Source organism: Thermobia domestica, chromosome 2 (genome assembly GCF_964235325.1).
Source record: "Thermobia domestica chromosome 2, izTheDome1.hap1.1, whole genome shotgun sequence".
Lineage (NCBI taxonomy): Eukaryota > Metazoa > Arthropoda > Insecta > Zygentoma > Lepismatidae > Thermobia > Thermobia domestica.
In genome coordinates this window covers 250,081,907-250,103,910 of record NC_137455.1, presented here as the reverse complement: position 1 = coordinate 250,103,910, position 22,004 = coordinate 250,081,907, and the positions used below count along the sequence as shown (strand labels likewise).

Sequence of the window (22,004 nt, the reverse complement as noted above, 5' to 3'; positions counted from 1 at the left end):
TTGGCTTTAAATGTGACTTCTACTTGAAAATCACTCATACTTGCAATAGTGAGTAGACATTGAAGCAGCGTCATGAACCTCTTCCGATCTTGCAAAGGTGTCGAAAAATCATCAGAGATACTCTTTAGATCTCGATCTTTACTCCACCACCATGTCAGATTTATTTTTTGTAATCGGCGAAGTAGCTGTCTACCACTTGAGTTTTCTTCATTGTACTTAATCCACACTTGCATTCTTTTATATGAATCGCAGATGAAAGTAACTGTCATTTGAAGTAACCCAAGAAAGTCTTTTGCGACTTTGCAACATTCTGTTGCATTTATCATTACCAAATTTAGAACATGCGTGAGACAATGCACATACTGAACATTCGGATTAAGTTTTTTGAGCTGTGCTTGGACACCGTTATACTGGCCACTCATGTTAGCTGCACCATCTAAAGAACAGCTAGTAGGGTAAAATTAGAGGTTGACCCGGAACTAAATACTATTGAAATAATCTTTGGGATATAAGACCAGGTTGCTATGAGTGAATTAACCAGTGAATGCTAAAATCTGGAAGTTTGCGAAATTCGATAAATTCCAGGTTGAAGTTGTAACTCAAAATTGCGTTTTGAAACAAATGTTGCTATTGAAGTAATATCAGTTAGTATACACAACAGTTGTTATATCCATGCAGTGCAATATATATTTCGTTCGTAATAAGACAATGGCAATTTATAGTAAAAATTTAGTGAAATTTCAATACTGGTACTGATGGTTATACACAGGGTCACTCAAAAGTTCGGCACGATAAGACAAATGGGTAAAATATGCACCTGAGCCGCGAGGTAAACATGGATGAGAATAAAAGTTAAATATTTTCGAACGTAGTTTGCAATTTTGTGAAAAGAAAGTGTCCCCAACGCTTTCACCATATTGCCTCTGATTCAACTTTAAAAATTCGAATTGTTGTTTTCTGATTCCTTACTGTAAAAATAATTAAAATATATCTGTATGAATTTCCATTTCAGTGTAATTTATATTCCATAACCTTTTTCTACCCTGTATGAATTCTTTATTATTTTATTTGAACACAAAATAGTTCTTTGAATTCTCTCATAACTTTATGTTCCCTTAATTTTAATGTTTCATTTCTTGTTTCTGAGCCTTATATGCAAGTAACTGCAACCCAATGATCAGTTATTATTTATTTTGTTTGTGAAGTTATTTTCTACATATATGTTGTCTTGATTGGATTCCTTGCCAGTGTTTATTCCTTCTTCACCTCTGTACATGCGAGTCGTAATGACCCATTCTGTGTTCGGTTCACTAATAAAACAAATTTTGATCACTTTTTTGCTAGAGGCTTCTGTTTAATTCTGTATTTACTTTAATGTAAGCACCACTTTTTATGAATATAAGCACTACTTTCATGAATCCACATACTTCTTTGCATCATATATAATACTCATACGCATTCACACACGACCCCTGCGTTCCTTGCGGATTCATTCACGAACTGAGTTTACCGTACGCACACTTCAGTGCTCCTGTATACCGACGCCCATTAGCACAATGTTTGATTGTGAATTTAAGGGCATTTTTCATGTTTCTTTTCTAATTAGAAACTTTCTTCGCATGATGAATCGTCTACGTAAATTTTTATGCTTTCACGACCATTAGTGCAGCCATCGCCGTAGCAGTATAGACATGCGGACATAAATTTTAATCTATGTTTTCTGCAGGAGCAGCTCGTGCTACTACATAATTTTCTTCCTAGTGTTTTGCACTGACAATGTTCAATTTTTAAGATGGAATCAGGTGCTGGAGGTTTATCAGTAGTTTCCGCCTAAAGCTGCTGTACCGTACCCCATTCAAGAGGATCTATTTCTGTCGTTGATAAAGCTTTTCATTGCTGTGCTTGCATGTAAGTTCTTAACGAATGAAAATGCAAGGCTCGGGATGGAAGCTACTCGGGAACTGGTCTCGACGCTACTACTGTCATTCGCATGTAGGTTGGGTAACGAACTAGAGGGACATCGCCAGTTTGTGTACTACCATACAAAATGAGGAATTGGTTGCCTGCTTTTGAGACTGAATCCATTGACGATATCTGAAAGAAATACTGTACTTCTGCACATTCTTGAGAGGTAACATTCTTTTGAATTGTCTTCAGAACTTTTGCCTTTCCTTGTTTTTGGGACGCCCGCTAACTGCATGAATAAACAGGAGATGCCTGAAAACTAGTGGTCCAATGTGACGCTGGATACTTCTGACATCATAGAGCGGTTTCAGCTCATGCCTCTCTTTCTTTCCAAGTGATTTCATGAAAATTTTACCACTGAACCATTAGCATGATACAGCATCATCGCCAGTACATCTGTGTCATAAGCCACAACTGTAACTTGTTCCTTCTTACGAGCCATGCTAATTGCACTCGAAATAATTAACATGTCATCATTATGCCTGGGTATAAGGTTCTCAAATTCTTTCATAAGTGAATGAATTAGTGCAGTGTTTGGTGGTGTGGGAGTAAGTTCATGTGCGAAATACTGGGATGGTGTGTGCTCGAGTTCAACGAGCGCAGCAAGTCAACAGAAGAGAGTTGAATTTTCGAATTAGTGAATACTATTACCAATGTGAACTCCTTTTCCTACATGCTGAGATCCTTTTGCTTGGTCAGTCTTCTTCAATCTAACGGCATTCCAAGGTTTTCCATTCAACGTCTGTTGTATTCCATTACCAACAACGTATACATCGTCACAGTTCACTTTGTCACCAACTTCTGCTGTAACGCCAGTGGCTACATCACGCAACGATGAGTCGTACGCTGAAAAAGGTTTATGCTTATTCAGCCATTGTATTATAAGTCTTCGATTACTCCGGTCCCCCTTCATACTTGATGGCAATAGCTCACAATGTCGTGCATTCTGATGGCGTTCAGTTCCAGTTAAAGATCTCCAAATATATGTACACATTGAATCCATGTGTTCCACGTATTTTTGTGTCATTCCACGATCGTGGGTTACACTTCCTTTACTCTTGATAACAGGTATAGTACTCTGTTTAGTTGGAAGTTCCGAGAAATTCCTTTCCAGTTTTCTGATGTTCGACGGATGACATGATTTCCATGGTTTTGAAACTGATCGTATAGACACGGATGTGTAAATTGTAACTGCCGCATCATCCGTCCACACTTAGCATACATATTGTGCCCTGTCGCAGCAAATATAGGTAGCATGCATGCCACAGCAGGAATTATTTTATACAGAAGTAAAATAAATATATAAAATAAACGTACAAAATAATTTTAGGTATGAACGGATGTTCCATATATATTTTACCTACTTGTCCTAGGGTAGGGTGCCTGACTTTTGAATCGCCTTGTATAAGGAAAATACAGCAATATAATTTCTATTTTCAATTTAATAATTTAAAACATTACTAGAGACACATAATAAATATATAAAATATATCCATAAACATAATTATGGTTATATCAAATGTGTTACGTAAATCCTAACAGCAAAATTTGTTCAAAATTGTGGCCCAAAATTCAAGCACTCATAGAAGAATTTTCGCAAAGTGCCATGCTTTAGCATTTCGCCTATAAAGAGTACCGATACCCATTAACGTTACAGCAAAAAATCATTTGAATAGTATTTAGTTCTGGGTTGTGAGAAATTTTCGGCTATTTCTACCCTACTAAGCCTACAATATGCGACGTTGACAGTTTCAGCTTACTAAGTTCATCCTCAATCTGTTTGTAAAGACCCAGTCTAGTAGCTTTGTCGACAGGAATTAGTGTCAGAAGTTTCACTCTTACTTCACCATGGAGCACATACCGAACACACAATGCCAACTGTTTAATAACAATAATGTCCTGGGTACAGTCAACTTCAACACTAGATGCACCAATTTCGTTAACACTATTGGTTAGAATCTGAAGAACAAGATAGGTTACTAACTTCTTGACGAATGTCTTCGACAAAAAAGTTACTAATGAGACTCTTCCTTGTGAACTTCCTTCACCACACCTGTCTTGGTGCAATCTTCTGTTTTGTCTCTTCATAATCGCCTCTGAAACATGGTTCTTTAAATTATCATCATACTTGCATACCAATAAAACCAATTCTAAGAAATTTCCATGATTAACTTTTTTGTTGTTGAAATCAGCGGCTGCTTCTTCGCGCTTCCCTCGAAAAGCTAGTCCTTGTCGCCCAAGAAAAACAAGTATATCCAATAATACGTGTCAAAATGTTTCTCTACAGTTCCACTTGAGCTTTTCTTCTGTCCATGAGACCTTTATCTACAAGTGTATTTATATCTGCACTTCTAGTGGCCATTACATAAGCTGCGGAAGCATTGATATGTACTTTTGAATTTTCATGAACTGTAAGGTCTTTATAGAAATGTTCCTTAATGATTTTCTGGCCTGTTACAAATGGACTTTCGCAGTCAATTGCAAAAACCACGAAAATAGAACAGAAACACAAGTTTCTTTCCATACAATAGGAAAACCACATTCTCTTTTCAGTAGTGTTATCTGAAGTAGTACGATAATATGTTTTCATAGGCTTGAATGGAAGAATCACATCAGGACTTTCCGTGGGTTGAATTGGTTGTTGCTTAAGGAAATTGAGTTTCTCTAAACCCGAAGAATGTCGAGAAGGAGGTACAAACTTGGACAAATCTGTAACTCCCATGCTACCAGTTTCATTCGACTTTCCTTGACGAAACACGTCTTCAGTATCACTATCCAATAGTTCATCTCCAAATTGATCTTCTGCTAATTCTGACTGAAGCTGATCAGGTATTGAATCGTTTGGACGTAATTCTTGGTTCACTTTTTCACAATTTTCGACTTCAGCTGATTCCAATGTATCAATAGGCCTACTGATCCCAATTGAATGCACTAGTGCAGCTGTTAAGGTAAATAGATGTAATCATTGTCACAGTAAATACATAGATATAAATTCACATTTGAAAAATATTACACCAGTGATGGACGTGAATTTAATTAGGAAGTGACAGCTTCATCTGCTGTTAATATATGGCACTTTATATATCGACAAGTTACATTACATTTTACACATAGAGTCTCCACATGTAAAAGGTGTTTAATAAATATATATATATATATAATATATTGTGCGAATTAGATAATCTATATTGGAGGGGGGGGGGATAAAATTAGGCCAACAGGATGTAAAGTCTGAAGGTGCAATACTTCAAAATGAGACAATAATGTCTTCCCCCCCACACACATAAATATGACATGTTTAATGAGTAAGAGATTTATTTATTCAATAAATCTACTGACAATAACTATGTAAGTATATATTGTCTGGCATGCACACACCACACCTAATCTTTCTGAACGTGTTTAAAGGTACTCACTGTTGTGCCCGTAGTTCTCTAAAGTTCATTTACTTTATAAATCGGCCTGAGCGATAGCCATGATCACAAGCATATGTTAAGTTTTCTACTCATATTGAAATCTTCCTTTTCGCGTTATTACACACAGCTTGCAAAAAAAAAAAAAAAAAAAAAAAAAAAAAAAAAGTTAAACTGGACTTACTTTTTTTAAAAACAAAATCTAGGTATTAGCCTATCATACAAGAAAAGGATTGTTGTTGGACCCGATTTCTGGCATCAAAGTCAAATCGAAGGACAAATATTTGAAAAATCTCAATTCAAATTTCGGTCTTGCGCTTGTACTTCCCGCTAAAGCTGCGCTTTTTATTTTATTTTATTTTATTTTATTTTTTATTTTTTTTAAATATCCATTCCGTGACAGCTCAAGATGTCAACACTTACAAGTACTTTACTGTTAGGTTACAGATGAGTTGACTTAATATGTGTTACGTTATTCAAATAAAGTAAAACATTACATTGAAGTTTTCCAGACAACGTTATTGACGTGGACAGCAAACTGTAACGAAAAGAAAGAAAGAAAGAGAAATGGAGGGTTAACTTGATAAAGCCCGCTCCAGTTGAAGTGCTTATACAGACATGGACAATGACACGGAGAACCAGTTGTATTAGCAAATGCTGAAACAAATCTTCAATTATGCACTTACTCACCCTCACATGTCTGCTCACTAGGGGCGAATCCCCAGCGTGTATATTAACATATAGCCGCGAGAGAATATATCTCAGATTTTGAGTACAGTTTCAAAAGTTCATTTCCGTAAACTATAAAAAGCAGTGATTACTATGCTAATTATCACAGATTAAACCCAACTTTTGAGTTGCATACACACAAACTACTAGAGAATAAGGACCATGTGCTAACAAAGAATACACTGGAAAATGAAAAAAATATAACAAAAATAAAAATAAGATGACAATCGATACAAATGTAGAGAATGAATATGACATGTCCGAACTTCGCTAAGTATGGTGGAAGAAGCTATTTGTTTACTTCGTCTTTGCCAACCGCTAAGAGCGCTTATAAATCTATATGCGACTTTGTTATGCGCAATTAGTACATTCAAATTCACGAACGACGACGAACTGAAGAGCATGAGGATACGGTTGCAAGTAACAACTATAGTTATAATAATATAGTTCAACTAAACAACGGTGAAAATAGTGGGGAAATCAGAAATGGCCAAAAGTGAATAGTTTATATCGCTCATTTCGAAATATAGCTAGAAGATTAAACTTACAAGAAATGACAAAAATCATTGAAATTTGCCGTTATAGTAAGCATAGTTTGGAGGGGGGGGGGAAGCGAGCATCACCGGTGGGGATACTTCAGCTGACTTCTTTGGGGTGGAACAAAATGTTAATTGAGGAGGAAAATCCCCTTCATCTCCCCCGGTAATTCGCACCCTGTATATATATATAATATAAGGTGTCCGGAAAATGGCGGACAAAAAGTATACCACCGTGTAAGGGACATCAAAACAAGAAAAAAAGTCCGCTTCAACTTTGGTCAAATCCCACTAGTTTCGGAGATATAAGGCGCCGAAGCCGTGGGAAAAAGAAATTTGGACCTCCATAGCTCCGCCACTATGAGTGATAGAGTGGATGTTCTTTGTCTCTTGTAACAAGTTGAATAAGGTCTATTCAAAATGCTATATTTCATAATTGTGCACTGAAACATAACGGAGATACGAACGGAAGCGGCATGTAACCACAAAGGCCTTTGTGAGCAAATGCCGTCACCATTAAGATCTCCGTTATGCGTGCACAATTATGAAATATAGCAATTTGAATAGATCTTATTCAACTTGTTACAAGAGACAAATAACATCCACTCTATCACTCATAGTGGCGGAGCTATGGGGGTCCAAAGTTCATTTTCCCACGGCTTCAACACCTTACATCTCCGAAACTAGTAGGAGCCGGCTCCACCTCCACTTTCCACAGTAACAATATCTACGAAACTATTGTTTCTTTAAAACATCGCCACTCGCCGGCTTGTAAAAGGACCGGAGTAGGCAATGGTATCCAAATCCAAGAGCAGCCTGAAATCTATTGTGTTTCTTATATTTAAAAAAGTAGTAGTTAACGTGCTCGTTTTTAACAGCTGCTGTATCACAAACCCCGGAATGTTTTAGGGCCTGATTGTCTCATAGACGGAACCTTTTCAAGTCGATAAACGTGAAGAAGAATAAGGTCTGTTCATGAAAGTTTATCTTTACGTCTTTTTTATGCAAAACACAAGTTTGCGGGAGTTACCCTACCATATTTTTGATGCTGGTAAGTTTAATTGGGCACATCTTTCAAGATCTCCGAAACTAGTAGGATTTGACCAAAGTTGAAGAGGACTTTTTTCCTTGTTTTGATGTCCCCTACACGGTGGTATACTTTTTGTCCGCTATTTTCCAGACACTATATATATTCTGAGGCCTGGGCAGTTGCGCCTGCACAGACCTGACTAAAGCACTATTCAATATGAACTGGATGCATATTTTCTTTTCACGCCCGAAAATCCACATACGTACTTGTGCTGCTATCTACCAGCAGATGTTTATTTCTCTAAAGTTAGGTTTTAATACCATCTTTCGCAGTTGCAATGATGGTGTAGTGCTAACGTGTGAGAGAGCTATATTAGGGGTCGTAGGTTCGATCTCAGGTGTTTCCTTTCTGTGCTTTTTTCTCTTGAAATTGTTGATTGTATTGTTTTTTTAATCTCCTACTATTTTTTTTTTTTTTTTTGATAATATTTCAACGAAACTAGTATTTTAGTGTCATAATATGCCCTTGTACTCAACAATTTGATATTTCCTAGCCTCATAGGCCCGTAAAATTTAGGAAATGTGATGTGTCTGGCGTGAAAAAAAAAAAACAAAATGCGGACTGGATAGGTAATGCATTTTTAGACTTTAAAGGATACTTTCAGTTTCACAGGAACCCATATCTTCACCACTGATTTTGCAGACATCTCACCTGGAATAAAGTAATGAAGGTCAATATACGGAGTTCACTGCCACGGAAACTACTAATTTAAAATATTATTGAACGAGACTGAGGCTACCATCACTTACCAAGGCAATAATAATAATAATAATAATAATAATAATAATAAAGCAATACGTGTTCTTTATATATTGTTATTGAAATTTGATAATTGTATTTCACTACTATGTATTTTTAAAATTTATGTTCAGGAATGCGATGATTCATCGTTGCACAGCCCCATTTACACATGACGGAAAAAGTTTTTCAATGGAATAAGGGCATGTAGCCTGTTCAGGGCCGGCGGAGAATGAACAACAGATTTTTTAAAATTATAAACTAGTTAATTTTCACATGATTTTACCCATGTTTGCTGGAAATCCCAAAATAAAGACTGGTGTTTCAGAAAATGTCATCAGATTAAAAATAAATAAATAAATAAATAAAAGGGGTAGAGGAGATATAGACATTTGGGAAACGTTAATTAATTTTGAGGCAATTTTTATTGCGTTTTCATGTAAAATAACATATCTGAAACTTTTTTTTTTTAATAAAGTAACCAAACCTGCAACCACCCTACTTAACGAAGATCCGTATTTTGTCATAGCTGATCTGGTGCTCCCCTCCCCCTTGATACTTGAAAAATACCACTTCAGTCAGGAGTCTGCTCGCGAATGTGCCTGTCTCTCTCTGTACCTGTCTTTTTGGCGAGAAGAAAATGTTGTAACCCACATACACAAACTCGTCTAAATATTGCTGTATAATCTCGAGGAAGTACAACCCTCGCCCTTAGCAGATAACTCCCCCCCCCCCTCAAGCGTGTCAGGTGAGACAACAGACATGGCGTCAGTGTTGGAAACTTGAGAAAGTTGTAACTTTGTGGCCTTAATGCAACACAAAGAATGTGATTGGAGGTAAATTTGCGATAGATTTCGAAACGCAAGATTTTCCTTGACATAAGTAAGTCATCATATCTTCATGTCGCAGAAAGATTAGATATCGTCTATCGTCTAGTGTAGTCCGCCCATTCCTCGGCTGGCCCCGACTTCTCTTTTCATGTGAATACCTACTTTGCACATCACAAATAATTTTTACATTTTACTACACTTTTATTTTAAGTTAACTTTAAATAACTAAAGGGAAGTTAACATTTACACGATATACACACTGATTTGACTGACAGCATAAGTGTTCAGCACTTTTCGAAGTTACACCAACGCTTACTGAGCCTAGTGCCGGCAGCTAGTGCTCTCAAATCGGGTCAGGTCAGGCTTCATCGGGTCAGGGCTCGAGTCGAACCTCCTTGGGTCACAGGTCGGGTCAGGGTTGCTCTAGCTACGGGTCGGCTCGGGTCAACTTTCTTATGCGTCGTTTCGGCTAAAACCTATTCGGGTCATGAGTCGGGTCGGGTCGACGTTCAACTCGACCCGAGAAGGATTTAGCCGAAACGGCGCATAAGAATGTTGACCCGAGCCGACCCGTGGCTAGAGCAGCCCTGACCCTAGCGTAGGTGACCTGACCCGGCCCGTGCCTCAAGCAGGATTGACTCGACCCCTGACCCATGAAAGCCTGATCTGACCCGTTCGAAAGCACTACACGGCAGCAAACAGTTCAGTTAATTTCGTGTTCGCCTGTTAAAGTTGTGTAATTTCAAGTAAAAATAGCTATAAAAGATAAGCTATAATTGACTGAAATCATCCAAAGACGTGGTCTATACATTATAATTTATAAACACCTTAGAGAGAGAGAGAGAGAGAAGAAAAACTGGCAACTGTCCTGCAGTACTCGAATGAATCACGCTCATTTGTTTCTTGGGGCTTCACAGATTCAAATAGCCTACGTTGTTTTGGGTCAAATGCAGCTTTTTGTAAATCACATCTTCGTTTGTGTTCTCGCCTTTTAGCACTACTTTTATATTTTTTTTTCTTTACAGTAATCTTACAATCACTCCTACCATCCATACTGACAGAATCTGTCTTCCACGACAAACATCACGTAACTGGTGTTCCAATAATTGAATTGCTGCTATCGGATTTGCTCTTCGATGTAATATACAAATAAAACACGAGCCGAGGGCAGGAACTTCATAGTAATTGTTTGAGGTTTGTATAAAACAATCGTTGATAGTGGCGACTAATTTCTTTTCGCTTTACCGCACTGAAAAACAAACAAACAAACAACGAAGCCTGATCCGATTTCTTTCTTCGAAGCTTGGTCTGAGGACAATGCAGTTCAAAAGCGTCCCGGTCCCACCTCCACTTTCCACAATAACAATATCTACGAAACTATTGTTTCTTTAAGCTGGATCGCTAGTCACCTTTAGGGTAAAACTTTCTCACTAGATGGCAGAGCACATTGCGATACATGCGATGTTGCCACATGAGTTACGGATAGAAAACTGTTTTGGCACGATCGCGTTTTATACATGATTTACAACAAAGAGAAATGAGAGCTTTGATCAAAAGTGATTTTTTAACTCATGAAACGTTGCGTATCTCTCAAACTAGATATCTTTACGATGCAGATTAAGAATGCCTATACTATTACAAAATCATTACATGAATTTCATCTTTTGGACAAAACAGACTCTCAGTACGCTCAAAAATGGTGTTTCATTAGCGTAGTTGTAATCCTTGGTGTAAAACTTATCTCTGCTTTAGATATTTAATATATCATGGCTAAAATTCTATTGTTTTCTGGTCAAAGTGCAAGTCAATTTGCATTTAGGGATTTCTATTGTAATAGTTTCTTAGAAAACGGCATTTAAACGTTATACTTTTATTTATAATTAGATGCCTCTACGGTGCAGATTAAGGATACGTGTACAAATACAAAATCATTACCTAGATAGAGAGTGCAAAACAGATTCTTAGTAGGTTCAAAAATGTTAATTTATATGCTAAGTTGCAATCCTTGGAGCAGTTTTACTTTAGGGGCTTAAATATCATGCCTAAGATTCCAGCGTTTTCTGGGCAAAATTCGACTCAAACTGCATTTAAGGGTAAAGGAAACTACTTTTATGGTAAAATTTTCTCTGCAAATTACAAAGATATACCTTTATCTATAACTAGATGTCTCAAGGCTACAAATTAAAAATAAGTATGCAAATACAAAACCATTACACAAATCCGATCTTTTCAACAAAACAGATTTAGTTCCTTAAAGCGTGGTATTTTGTCAGTTGTATTCCCGTGTAAGTATTTTATAAGTTGGGTTCCCCAGTGCATGTATTTTGTAAGTTGAATGTCTTAGTGTAACTTTACTTTAGATGGAATAATCATCAGGCCCGTATCCAGGGGGGTCTAGGCGGGCCGGTCCCCCATATATTTTGGCTGGCCCCCCTAAAATTTTCACGATAGGCTTCCAAATGAACTATATGGTAATGAACTATAATATTGTTGGATCGAGCCACCTCTAACTTCTGCCGGACCCCTACAATTTTGGAGTGGCTACCAGGATGACAATCATTATGGCTAAAATTCCAGCGTTTTCCGGACCAAACGTGGCTTCGTTAAATGAAAACTATCACCAACTTTTACTAGGTTGCTTACTTACATGGACAGATTTTGTTCCACACTCCAGGTGGAATGAGGAATCTGAGATAGAGCTTTATGCAGAGTCGTTTTCACGTATGATTAGCGTCATACTAAAGGCCTGACTACTGCAGGAAACATATGTTAGTCGAACTCTTTAGTAATCACGCGTCAGAATGACTGCATAAGTTCCTGCAGCAAGTAAAACTACGCGATTAGCACGGGTATTAGGGTGCCGAAGGCGCTATTTGAAATTCTCTAGTTTAGTATTCCAAGATTATAATCCGAATCTAAAAGGAGCAGTGATGATGATTATTGAAATGGTGGACTGAAGGAAGTGGGAAAACACCGAGAAAATACACGCACACTATGGGTCCTACAGAAAGTCTTCCTGGCGAAAAGTGGGATCGAACCAGCGATCTCGTGCGCCAGAGGTGACCTATCTACCAAGCTATTACAGCTAATTTTATTAAAATCTACTAATATATTTAACCTACTTCATTTCTCCAAGTGTTTTGCAGAAAGTGCCCTTTTGATCCCAGAAAAAAGTACCAACTTCCCTGTAGATGGTTGTGTCCGATAATGGATACTGCCATTGCATGCTCGCTTTCTTACTTCCGAAATGTAATAATGCACCCATATTTTACACCCATTAACGAATCTCTTCTGAAAGTCACTACCTTCTCGTTTACGGCGTGGCAAAATCTCGTGACACATCAACACATCGCTGCTTCAGTTCCTCTATCAACTGGCGTGATACTATCCTGGCACACAAATTCCAAAATCTGAGCACAGCGTGGATAATGTTACAGATTGAACAATGACTTATGCCAATGATTGTAGCTACTTCATCCAGTCACTCTGCATTGCCCCTAATCACACTTTCAATTTACATAGAGCAAAACGGTAAGCGATAACAAGACATTATTTGTTGATATAGATTCAGCGTCCCAACCATGGGTTCCATCTCCGCTCCTTATTCTTAAGTTGAAACCGCAAGCGGTAAACGTATCACTATCAATTCGGAATTCACGGATAATATGCGTCAGAATATTGGATCAATAAGAGCTAGACATAGATCACTCAACCAGGCCCGTATCCTCGGGGGGTCTAGGAGGCCGGGCTCTCCATAAATTTTCACTGCTCCCCTAAAATTTTCACGATAAGCTTGCAAATGAAGAATAATATGGTGATGAACTATATAATATGGTTTGATCGGGCCCCCTAACTTCTACCGCTCCCCTGCATTTTTGGACTGACTACTGGCCTGGTTCTTCCCCTTCTGTAGGTCCAAACAGCTCGAGCAGCGCCATCGGCCTATGCTTATGCATCGCAGAATACGGTGTTCTAATACATCATCGCTAGCCATGTGCTTAGTTTTCAGCAATTGGAATGTCGGTTATGGGGAAATATTGGTCAAACTCCAGGAAATATTTTAAGATATTCAACGAGAAAATAGACCGAAAAATTTAAAGAAGAAAAAAGTGGTTAGCGGGAATGTGCGCTCAAAGTTGTGAACCAGGTGACTTTTATTTTCGAGAAAACCACTGTTTGCATACATCATGTCTAGACGATTGTTTGTTTTTTGGTCACATTTCTCGCGAAATACCGTAAAATATTGTCTGAAGTTTAGGTGGCCACACAGAAAGTGACCTTTGAATGACAGTACAGTTGGTTTCAAATAAATTTTTATTAGCTTATTTATCCGGTGTGCCAAATAGGATGCAATTTGAAAGTTGTAAGACCCATTACCCTTCAACCCTTCCCCAATAAGTTCCCTCATATTTAGAGATGCAAGGGCTCGGAAGAAAACCGGCTTTTTTGGAAAAAAACTCGATTTTTTCTGCTTCGCTTTTTTGCTTGGGAAATTTTGGGCTTTTTTGAAAATTTTACTTTAAACTGATAAAGCAGTCTTTGTTTCGCTTCCCTACAACAAAAAACTCATTTAAATAGTGGCTGATGCAGATACTAATATGAAACCTCGAAAATAAACAATGAATTTCAAAAAGATTTTTTTAAAATTCTTAACATATTTACATTATGAATTCCAAAGGATTAACCAATATATGTAATAATATATTAACCTCTTATATAAATAAGTACTTTAAAAAATGATACACAAATAACTAGCAAAATTGTATGTAGTATTTTTACTTCAAAATATCACACACCCTCTTTTTGAAGCAAAATAAAGAAAAACATGAGAGAAATCTGCACATCAAGAGCTTTGTTTCGGGTCGTTCTGTACATTCTCGAAATTTTTCAGTTAAGTTTTAACTTTCATATACATTGTATGAATATTTCGAACAAATTTTGCACTGATTGATCACATACGCAATAATCTGTTACCACCTATAGGTACTTCGGATCTGCAAAATCGGTAAAGCTCGAAATTCTGTAATGCACTGACTGCTCCTTAAGTTTGTTCAGAATCGAATTTTCTGTTCGTGGATCATATACGTAATAGACGGTTCATCTGAGCGTATGGTTTCCTAGGCTACAGAATATATGACCACCATCACGGTTTACCCAATGCTGAAGGTTTCTAAATTTTTAACAAGAAAATTCACCATATAGTTACGAAACTTTTTTTTACAAAAGGAAAAACTATTCTTACGCTTGTGCATTCGGAAGGAATGCTTTCGTCGTCGTTTTGAAGAAACAAAAAAAAAAAAAAAAAAAAAAACTATAATCGTTAATTTGGGAAATGTAGCTCACTGGTAGAATTGAGAGGTAACTGAGAAGACGACGAGCGTTTTTAGTTTATAGGGCATGTGGGTAGAAATAAATAAATAACAAATATTTAAAAAAAGAGAGAGTCGAGAGTTTGTTTAGGAAGAAAGAAAAGGAAGGTTGTTTGGGCGTTTAGGACCTTGGATGTGTATTCCGTACCTCAGTTCCTGGACGTCAACTGGTGGTCTCCATGTCTTGGCTTCTGTGTCGAATTGGCGTGGAATTTGGTATAGATCTCTCCTGCCGTTGCTCACACTCGCTCCTCGTGAACTTTACCGCTCCTCGTGTACTTCACCGCTTCTCGAGTGCTACTCCCATCTTCCGGGTCCTGGGACGTTTTTATATCAACCAAAGTAGGAAGATGGCCGTCGAAATTACGGAAAAACATCCAAAGTACGCACGTGTAAGGATTCAGGAAAGTGCAAGGTAAATGGAATTCTCGACTTATTTAATAATTTGTCAACAGTTACAGAACGCTTTGGTTACATCAGATTACATAAGTTACATAAATTTACCAAGAATGAAGAATGAGGAATCGTCTACTAAAGAGAATTTTGAAATGTTTGCTGACTGTCCTATTATTCCAAGTTGTCTGTCTCTCATCATCCACAGAAAATAAAGAAATAAAAAATAAAATCGTTATTAAATCTTGATCTGTTTATATACTGAATATTAATAATATGAGGGAAATCCAATATCTCTACACTATGGAATACATTTAAAAAGAGTGGAAGAATCAATCACTGTTCCAATTCACAAGAAAGACGACAAAATTGATTGTAATAATTATTGAGGCATTTCTCTTAACACTCTATTAATAAGATTGACCCCATACGCAGAAGGAATTATTGGAGATTATCAATGTGGATTTAGTCGAACTCGACCAGATATTTACCATTCGACAAATACTCGAAAAGAAATGGGCATATATTACCCAGTACATCAACTGTTTATTGATTTTAGAAAGGCTTACAACTCGGTAAGGAGGGAAACATTGTACAACATTCTTACAGAATTTGGAATACCGAAAGAGCTAGATTTATTAAGTGTTAAGTGAATTCCAGAGTAAAGTCCGAGTAGAAAAATGCGAGCTTCCACGTCGAGATTGACCGACAAGGATATGCGTTATCGCCGTTATTATTCAGCTTTGTTCCGGAGTACGCTATAAGAAAAATCAAAGATAGGAAGCAGGACCTAGAGTTGAATGGTATTCACCAGGTTATGGTTTATGCTGATGATGTAAATCTGATAGAACGATCGAAAGAAATGCAGAGGCCTTATTAAACGCTTGTAGGGACATGAGTAAATGCAGAGAAATCTAAATACAAGGAAGTTCACAAGGATCATAATACGGCAAATTATGAATGCGTTAAAATGTCAATTAATACCTTCGACACAGTGGATATAGAAAGGGCAGGATCTTAAAAACCTTAGTGGGTGGTAATCGGCTGTCCGAACAATCATATCCTCTTACTAGTGACATTGTAACTTAACTTATGTTCAACGACGTTGCCATAGCTTTGGTCCCCATTACACTGTGATTAATGGCTTACACATTGGGTTCGTTCTTTCTATATAGAGAAGGGGGAAATAAACAAACACTGACCAATTTGCCTGCATATATAGATCATTCCTTAGAAATATTCTGTTGAAAGCAGGTTAAATGTGTCAAATAACAAAGCAACATCAAGCACTCGGAGTTTCCAGACTACTTTTTTCTTCGCCAAAATATTTGAGACATTCCATTCCATATTCATATGACGGAAAAGATCAACTTTTGCTCACCCCCTATTTTTCCCGAGAGCTGCCGTCCAGTTCGAATTTTGTTCCTCTCCAAAGGAAGAAGGAAGATTTTTCCACTCAAAGTGTCAAATAACAAAACAACACAAACCATTCGGAGTTTCCGCGCTACTTTCTTTTTCTTTTTCGCCAAAACCTTTCTCAAGTGATAGAGACGAATGCGCACTCCTCTGGTCGAGAATTGTCAGCTAGCTTCAATTTCTTGGCAACGCCGGATTTCGGAGAAAATATCGGGTTCACTACCATGTTGTAGGAGGAGAAGGTTAATAGATAAATTTTTCATACCTCCCCCCAAGGTTTTTAAGATGTTTCAAAAAGTCTACTTTCAAATATCTTGCATCAGTATTACCAGACCAAAATCATACCCACAAAGAAATTAAATGTCGACTAAAATCAGGAAATTCTTGTTATTATTCAGTTGAAAATATTTTGTCGACGCGAATTCTGTCAAGGAATTTAAAGCTTAAAATATATAAAATGATAATCATGCTTGTTATGCTTTATGGTTGTGAAACATGGTCCCTTACGCTGAAGGAAGAACGCAGACTGTAATTATTTGAAAATAAAATTCTGAGACGAATATTTGGACCCAAGAGGAACGGAAATGGGGAATGGCGGGAACTTCATAAGGAGGAAGTACATAATTTATACGGTTTACCAAACATCATTAGTCATCAAGTCTAGGAGGCTCAGGTGAGCAGGTCATGTAGCCAGAATGGAAGAAAGTAGGAATGCTTTCAAAGTTTTAACTGGAAACCCAATCAGGAAACGTCCATTAGGAAAATCTAGACCCTAGCAGAAATAGGAATACAGAGTAGAAACTGGATTGAATTGGATAAGGATAGAAGTCAATGGAGAGCTTTTGTAGCCAGAGAGAGAGAATACATTTAAGTTAAGCATAACTGCAGAACAAACATGAGTGAATGGTTATCTTTCGCGCTTCTATCGTGAAGTCCGGGATTCAACCCCGCATTCGACCATTTTGACAAAAGATTTTCTTAATTCCATCTGTGAATGTAGAGATAGTGCGTGTACTGTGAGTCCTGGCTGACTTACTTACTAATCGTTTTTAAATCTTTGTTATTAATAATTATCAGCAGTGATGGATTTGCGAAGAGGGTTAGGGTGGGGATATCTTTCGGATTGAAGCCTCTACCCCGAAATTACGGAATTTCTAAAACAAACTAAATATTTGTTTTGCCTTTACTCAAACTTCAAGCTGTCCTCAAATAAAAATTAGGAATTTTTAGAAAAACTAAGCATTAATAAGAAACCCTCCCAAAACACTTTTCTATATCCGCCACTGATTATCAGTATAAAATGATCTTCAATGTTGTATCTGGAAGATTATAATTGAATATACAAACGAAACGAAATATTTGTTATGCCTGTACTCATAAACTTAAGCTCCTCTTAAATAAAAGTTAGAATTTTTTAGAAAAAAAACAAACATTATTCAGAAAAAAACCTCCCAAATATTTTTCTAAATCCGATACTGATTATTTCTATCAAACGGTATTCAAGATTGTGTCCGGAAGATTATTATTAAATCATTTCACAGCTACAGTATAACGGAAATATGGAAGTACGCTCTGACAGATATATTGAAAAACGCACGCTCTGATGGATATATTGAAAAACATAAGTTTAATTATGTGTTAGAAGCTAGAGTACTAAGCTCTAAGAAGTGAAACACGGATGACTAAAAAGAAATGATCTAGAGAAGAAAAAATGTCGATAATTCACAAGTTAAAATCAAGTTAAATATCTTCTAAAATTGCCCTCAAATACTACGTACTTTATTTTTACTTTAAATCATAAACCATATGCTCCATCCATCATGATGGTGAATTCCAGAGCGAAATATGGCATTCAGGTCATGAAATCCTATTTAACTTTAGAGTATACTATAAGAAGGGTATTTAAACAGAAAAAATCATGAAAATGAAAAAAGCCAAAATTTCCAAAATTCTCGTTTTTTCCCCAAAAAAGCCGGCTTTTTATGTGCAAAAAACCATCGATTCAAAAAAGTACCGGCTTTTTTGCATCTCTACTCATATTGCAAAATGCGTACGTTTTGATCTCACCATTCCGTCGAGTACCCAAGAAAATACCCCAGTAAAAAAAATGAAGCGTGTATCTCAAAAAATGGTTTCTTCAAACTTTTTCAAAATTTGTTCAATTTTGAAATTTTAACGCGCATAATTCGAACAAGCTTGCGATCGAGGATTTCTCCGGTTGCCTAATTGTTTCATATGTAAAAAAAAAAAAAAAAAAAAAAAGTCGACTGAGCATAGTATCAATATGAAGTGAGAGTAACACCCCACGACCTTCCCTAGTAAGTGGAGTTAATTACTATTTTCCACTAATGGGTTCAGTAACTATTCGTGTATGTATGAAAGCTCAAAAACATATATAGATTATTTTCAAGAAGATATAATATTTTACCTAAGCAAATTAAGTTTCAGCAAAAATAAATAAATAAAGAAAGAAAGAAAGAAAGGAAGAAAAGAAAAAAAGAAAGAACACATATTAGGCTACATATTTAACGTTCAAAAGGTTTCGCATCTGGACTTGAAACGCTAACAAGGAATTGCCCTACTACTGTGACTGCAACAGTACACATGTAAATTTGGCAACGAAGCATTATAGCGTCCTGCGTAAGCAAGAGATTCAGCCGCTAAAACTATTTCCGTAAACAAAATAACATTTGGATAAAATGTAAAACATAACACGAAAAATTGTAATATAATATCCATATTTCGTAATGAGACAACTACTTGTAAAATAATTTATGCTTATAAGTAAAAATTTCATAAAACCGAGCACAGGAGTAGTAAAATCTAACAGCAAGCGCCATCTTGCGTACTCATCTTAAAACTGATCAAGTTTTCCTCTTATATGTTACTTTTTTAGCTAACAGAATACATAAGCACAGAAAATAGTACGTCATGTTGTAGCTGACGCATAACTCTATTTTATAGTGTAATACTTATAATATGTGCCATTTCTTTACGCGTTGGTTAAGGCAATGAACTAATGCTTATACTGACTTCCGGGTAGTGATCCACCTTAAAACATCGCCACTCGCCGGCTTGTAAAAGGACCGGAGTAGGCAATGGTATCCAAATCCAAGAACAGCCTGAAATCTACTGTGTTTCTTATATTTTAAAAAGTAGTAGTTAACTTGCTCGTTTCTAACAGCTGCTGTATCACAAACCCCGCAATGTTTTAGGGCCTGATTGTCTCATAGACGGAACCTTTTCAAGTCGATAAACGTGAAGAAGTATAAGGTCTGTTCATGAAAGTTTATCTTTACGTCTTTTTTTATGCAAAACAAGTTTGCGGGAGTTACCCTACCATATTATTGATGCTGTTAGGTTTAATTGAGTACATCTTTTTAAAATTGGTGGAGGGGGCCCACCCTGCATTTGCAGGGTAGCAGGGTGGGCCAGTCCGCCCCTGATTACAACGTTGGCAATGGAACGTCCTAGAATATCACAAGTTTCATCAATTGAAATCCTATATTTTTTGTCAGCAACACTTTTACGGATATCGTCAATAATTCTGCTATACGCGCTATCAACGTAAGTGTTTCTCAAAGATGATTCACTTGAAACTTTGTTTTGTGTATTTCTCGAGAAAGTTTCTAAAGGAAACATTTTCTAACTTCCATAAAGGAATGTCCGCGTTAATTAGAGCTTCACACAGATCATTCGGAAAACTTAGTACGCGAAGCGGGATTCGTGACTGTTCCAAGAAGATTTTGAACCTTTTCATCAGCTGATTTGCGTGTCCTTGCAGAATTGTGTTTTGCAGTGCTTATATGGTGCTACAAAATGACGCTTTTCAGCGGAAACAACAGTTTCACATAATTTACAAAGCAGTACAGAACCGTATGTTGAAAACACAGTACGCTGGAACTCACAAATTTTTCCAACTTCTGTTGCCTAGAAGGACCTACTGTCAGCATCTTGAAATACTGAAACGCACATAAATACTAGTAGTGCATCACGCAAACCTAAGATTCACAATAACTGCCCACCTGGCTACTTCTTGAAAGTAAGCATCTTCGTTTGTCATTCCAACAACCGAACACTGCTTCAAAATTCCAAGAACTAAATACGCACTAGCATCCCCGCCCTTCTACTCATCACATTCCAATAGACCAGTTATCATCAGACACCGAGACCGCTTAGCCAGATAAGAGCGACTCAGATCTGTGGTATGCTGTCATTCATGAGTAAATAAAGAGTAGTGGAAGAGAGAACCTGTGACAATGGCAACAAATTGCTTCTACATTGTGAAATTGCACTTTTCCTGATATAATGAAAATTGCAATAGTGACACTTAGGATATTTTGCCATTAATTCCGGGTTTTAATCATCAGCACTAATTGGACACCACTTTTTGGAGTGTTTTTAAAATTAGTGTCGGTGTGGGTGGATCAGGTTCACTGATTTTATCCAGAGAATATTTAGAGTTCGTTAATATTCACAGTATAGAGCTCTCTCGTGGTTAAGCGGCGTGGGAGGCCCGGGTTCAATTTCGGGCGGGAACTTATGTGGTTCGGATCCCACCTTAAGCTGTAGGTCCACTTCTCATATAGCCTCGATGCTGAAAAGAATGCTAAGCTAAATTCTAATCAAATCAAATCAACAACATAGTCAATATTTTTAAGATACTGTAAGTAATCTTTAAGGATTTAGCAGGAATAATATGTACTATGTGATTTATTTTTCTAAATTATGCAGTATTGTTGGACATCGGTGCGTATCAAAATGAAGTTAAAACGAACTGAGTGGTAATTTTGAGTGCTTTCTACTGGCACTGCTTCTTTTTACATGTGTTCGTTCAGCGTCTTCCTCTCAATGTTTTATCGATTTTCACTTTTCCAGTTTTTGACAGATTCAATTTCTTCTTGTCTCCCTCCCCTCTCTTCCTGTCACTCAGAAATGAAAATGTCGAAATAAGATTGTAGTGTCACATGTTTCTGATCTCGTTTATAAAAATAAATTTACTTTGATTTTAGGCGGCGAAACGATTTAGAAACAAGATATTACAGACACTGCCGGATCTATATTTCTGCGAACTACGCGTTTGCTGGAGGCGCCAGGTGAAGAGGGCGTCAAACTGGAAAATTAATTGTGTACTTTAAATATAAATATTTATTAGAGAAAATGTTACGATGAAAAATTTTCCAAATAACTTCAAGTAAATATTGTACAGACTGAGATACAGATAAACTACATGAAAAGGACAATAAAGTCGAATCTTTGCATGAATGACTGTACAACACCCCTTTACATTTGAATTGAACTTGTATATCAATTGGTGCCAGTGCCACACTCAGAAGTAATGCTAGTTTGAGAAAGATATAACGTCGAGCAAGGAGATTTAGGAAAGATTTTTGAAGCGGAGAAAAACAGATTTTACGAATATAACATAAAATGTAGGAAAATTTAGCTTTTCAGTAGACGTCATATTAAGCACTGCAGAAGTACAACTAAAGACAGCGGCAATCTTTCCACAATCCCACCATATC

The 22,004-nt window shown here is 37.0% G+C and overlaps 2 protein-coding genes across 4 annotated transcripts in view; one reads left to right on the top strand and one right to left on the bottom strand.

The window, feature by feature from the left end:
- Positions 1-22,004, top strand: part of homer (protein) — a 444,718-nt gene that overhangs the window by 89,904 nt on the left and 332,810 nt on the right. The window contains exon 2 of one of the 3 annotated variants that reach the window (XM_081748571.1): positions 10,327-10,495. The exons of the other annotated variants lie outside the window; for them this stretch is intronic. The gene's annotated coding sequence lies outside the window, so the exon portion shown is untranslated. The remainder of the gene's footprint in view (positions 1-10,326; positions 10,496-22,004) is intronic. 3 annotated transcript variants of the gene reach the window in all.
- On the bottom strand, positions 1,355-20,607 carry LOC145678441 (uncharacterized). The gene is made up of 3 exons (XM_081748573.1): positions 20,505-20,607; positions 8,332-8,384; positions 1,355-4,896 (listed from the first exon to the last, which is right to left on the bottom strand). Exons 2-3 carry the CDS (start codon positions 8,351-8,353, stop codon positions 4,247-4,249), a joined length of 672 nt encoding a protein of 223 aa, XP_081604699.1. The 5' UTR covers positions 8,354-8,384; positions 20,505-20,607; the 3' UTR covers positions 1,355-4,246.